The 3,358-nt window shown below is 50.0% G+C and overlaps 1 protein-coding gene across 1 annotated transcript in view; it reads right to left on the bottom strand.

The window, feature by feature from the left end:
• The window catches only part of LOC108803210 (protein MAATS1-like), a gene marked incomplete at its 5' end in the record, with an annotated part of 27,304 nt that overhangs the window by 13,087 nt on the left and 10,859 nt on the right, over window positions 1-3,358 (bottom strand). Inside the window, 2 exons of the mRNA XM_018575051.1 lie at window positions 2,562-2,633; window positions 2,714-2,830. Coding sequence (XP_018430553.1) covers window positions 2,562-2,633; window positions 2,714-2,830 — 189 coding nt within the window. The remainder of the gene's footprint in view (window positions 1-2,561; window positions 2,634-2,713; window positions 2,831-3,358) is intronic.

The following is a 3,358-nucleotide window of genomic DNA, read 5'->3' as shown; positions in this document are numbered from 1 at the left end:
ATGTACAGAGTGCAGGGGTCAGGAGTGTGTAATGTACAGAGTGCAGGGGTCAGGAGTGTGTAATGTACAGAGTGCAGGGGTCAGGAGTGTGTAATGTACAGAGTGCAGGGGTCAGGAGTGTGTAATGCATAGAGTGCAGGGGTCAGGAGTGTGTAATGCACAGAGTGCAGGGGTCAGGAGTGTGTAACGTACAGAGTACCGGGTTCAGGAGTATGTAACGTACAGAGCGCAGGGGTCAGGAGTATGTAACATACAGAGTACAGGGGTCAGGAGTATGTAACATACAGAGTACAGGGGTCAGGAGTATGTAACATACAGAGTACAGGGGTCAGGAGTATGTAACATACAGAGTACAGGGGTCAGGAGTATTAACGTACAGAGTACAGGGGTCAGGAGTATGTAACATACAGAGTACAGGGGTCAGGAGTATTAAGGTACATAGAGGGCAGAAATGTGTAATGTACAGAGTGGAGGGGTTAGGTGCATGTAATGTACAGAGTGGAGGGGTCAGGTCTATGTAACGAACAGCGTGCAGGGGTCAGGACTCTTCTTGGCATCCCATTACTCCCTATATTCCTGGCATACTGCAGGCTGAGCCCACCTCTACCAGCAATTCAAATCCCCCTGATGTATAACTTTGTACCTAGCACAGTACCCCCTCAGCACCTAACCCTAAGTTCAGCAACCACCGGATCACATCTTGTGAGACTGTGGCTGCATCTCCCATCATTATGGAAGCCTCAGCTATGTTAAGAGTGAGCGGGACGGTGGCCCAGAGGGGAAATCTTCCTCAGTGCTGAATAATTTTACCTTTCTCCAAAATGTAATTTATTTGAGAGGTTCTCTTTTTGGCTGATTGGGTCATGTGGTAGGTGACAGGGTCATGTGGTAGGTGACAGGGTCATGTGGTGGCTGACGGTCATGTGGTGGCTGACAGGATCATGTGGTGGCTGACAGGATCATGTGGTGGCTGACAGGATCATGTGGTGGCTGACAGGATCATGTGGTGGCTGACAGGGTCATGTGATTGGTGAAGGGGTCATGTGATGGGTGACGGGGTTATGTGATACATGACGGTGTCATGTGGTGGCTAACAGGGTCATGTGGTGGCTGACAGGATCATGTGGTGGCTGATCCTGTGTTGGGAGATGCAACAGTCTATGCAGGGAGTTCTGGTGGGGGCAAGCTTTGTGGAACACCCCCAGGCAGCCATTGCCCGGCGCCACTCCCCCAGCCACCTAACGGGGCACGGGCCAAGTATGAGACCTGTACCCCACTATTGGTAGCCCTGGTGGAATACATGGGTGAGGTGTCCCACTACAGTTACTGTCCCACTACTACAAAATGTTCAATGGTGGTAGCAACATTAGCGATAAACTGTTTAAAATTAACTCCTTTACGGTCCTTAAGGGACCGTAATATACAGGGGTACAGGTAACATACAGGGGTACAGGTAATATACAGGGGTACAGGTAACATACAGGGGTACAGGTAACATACAACATACAGGGGTACAGGTACTCCTAGAATGAGATCCTAATAGGTTGGACTTGATGGACTAATGTCTTTATTCAACCTCAAATACTATGTAACTATGTCTCTAATCCCGCCCCACCAACTGCATGGTCCATAATGAATGAAAAGTCCAACAGGGAGGGTGCTTATGGTGGTGATTTCTCTCCATGAAGCTGAGAGGGGATTTCTCGTAGCAACAAATAAAAGTCAGTCCCCTGAGATCTGTTGCTAAAATGAATCTCCGCCGTGAGCAATCTGTAGCTAGAAAGGAAAAAATCCACTGCCATTAGCCCTTCACTTCTGGACCACTGCCCTTCTGGGTCCAGATCATACATTTTCATGACACCTGACCACATGATCGTAAGGGTGAACCAGCTACAAAGTCATCCATGAGGTGGGAGGGGTTATAACTCAAGGGGGCTGGCAGTTTCTATGTGCCTAGCGTCCATTTCTTCTGCCGGTGGCAGTATAACCCAACATTGCACCCCATAGTTCTCCTAAGGGTCACGGGAGAACATAAACTAGCATTCTCCTGTGACCCATAGCTCAGCATACCGCGAGCTACAGCTCGTGGTAAACTGAGACGCCGCAGCCGGAACGGATCCATTACTGTCGAGATCCACCCAGCTGTGTGATTGACAGCTGTCTCTGCCTATCTAGAGGCAGAGCCAACTGTACCCGCCCTTCCCCCGTCCGTTACTCCACTCAGAGCAGGAGGATCGGAGCAGGGAGGGGGGAAATCGCTGCAGGGAGCCATGAGTGATAGTGACGGCTCTCTGCAGGGAGATGATCGAGAAGTGAGCGAACGCCGGTATGTGTGCGCTCACCTCCCGATCTACTGAGCCGACCTTTGACAGTCTCATTGTCACAGGTCGGCTCAGATTATGAGGCTGAGTGAAAATCACTCGCCTCATAAGTCTCCTTTAATAAAACTGTGTCCCTCAATGGCTGATAGAGAAATCTACTTCTATAGCATGGAATCTGCACCAGAAGAATAGTCATTGCTGCAAGAAAGCTGCACGGGCCAATGAGACATGACGCCATACCATGTTCTGTATCGCCCGACCCCGGATCAATTTCTGTATGAAGATGACAGCCAGCTCCTTGTCCTCGTCTCCCTGGAAATAAAAAGGAATAAAACAATGAAAGGAGAAATAAAGTTTTGAATTATTTAGTGGTAACGTTACAAATAGCTCACCTCTGGCGGCTCTGGCACTCTGGGGGTGGCAGGCCGGGGAGTCGGCTTCTCTATCTTCTGTAAGAAGCGGAGAGGCTTCTGTGGCTGCGGAGTGTCATTCTTCTTGTTCAGCAGGGTCTGTGGGACAGGAAAAAGATCCGTATTGCACCCATTATGATAACATGGGCAGGCAATGTGACCAACTGGGATCATTTCATTGGTAGGTCCACCTATATGGAGGCCGTGATTCCTGCTGTGCTTATTGAAAGCCCAACTCCAGCTTTTCCTAACCAGCCCTTCACCCTGCTCCCCATCCTGCAGGTCCTCTTCCATGACCTGGACGTGGGCTGTCCTGGGCTCGTAGGAGAATGCGGCAGAGAATGGAATTCACATGGGAATGCAAATTGAAGGAACGAAAAGTCAGACGTAGAGTAGGTGGACCCGCTCCTCATGGGACCAGCCAGAATTTTCTGGGAATTAAGGCCCAACTACCGTGTTTCCCCCCGAAAGTAAGACCTACCCCGAAAATAAGACCTAGTTCGGTGGTAGGTCTTATATTACAGACATCCCTGAAGATAGCGCTAGGTCTTACCTTCGGGGTAGCTGCACATGTAATTCAATTTTACATGTGAAGACCGGTCGCAGCTCCCTCCCGCCCCCTCGCCC

Source organism: Nanorana parkeri, unplaced genomic scaffold (genome assembly GCF_000935625.1).
Source record: "Nanorana parkeri isolate BGI_ZX_2015 unplaced genomic scaffold, ASM93562v1 scaffold3498, whole genome shotgun sequence".
Lineage (NCBI taxonomy): Eukaryota > Metazoa > Chordata > Amphibia > Anura > Dicroglossidae > Nanorana > Nanorana parkeri.
Note: the sequence above shows the minus strand (reverse complement) of the source record. Positions and strands in the feature narration are given on the sequence as shown.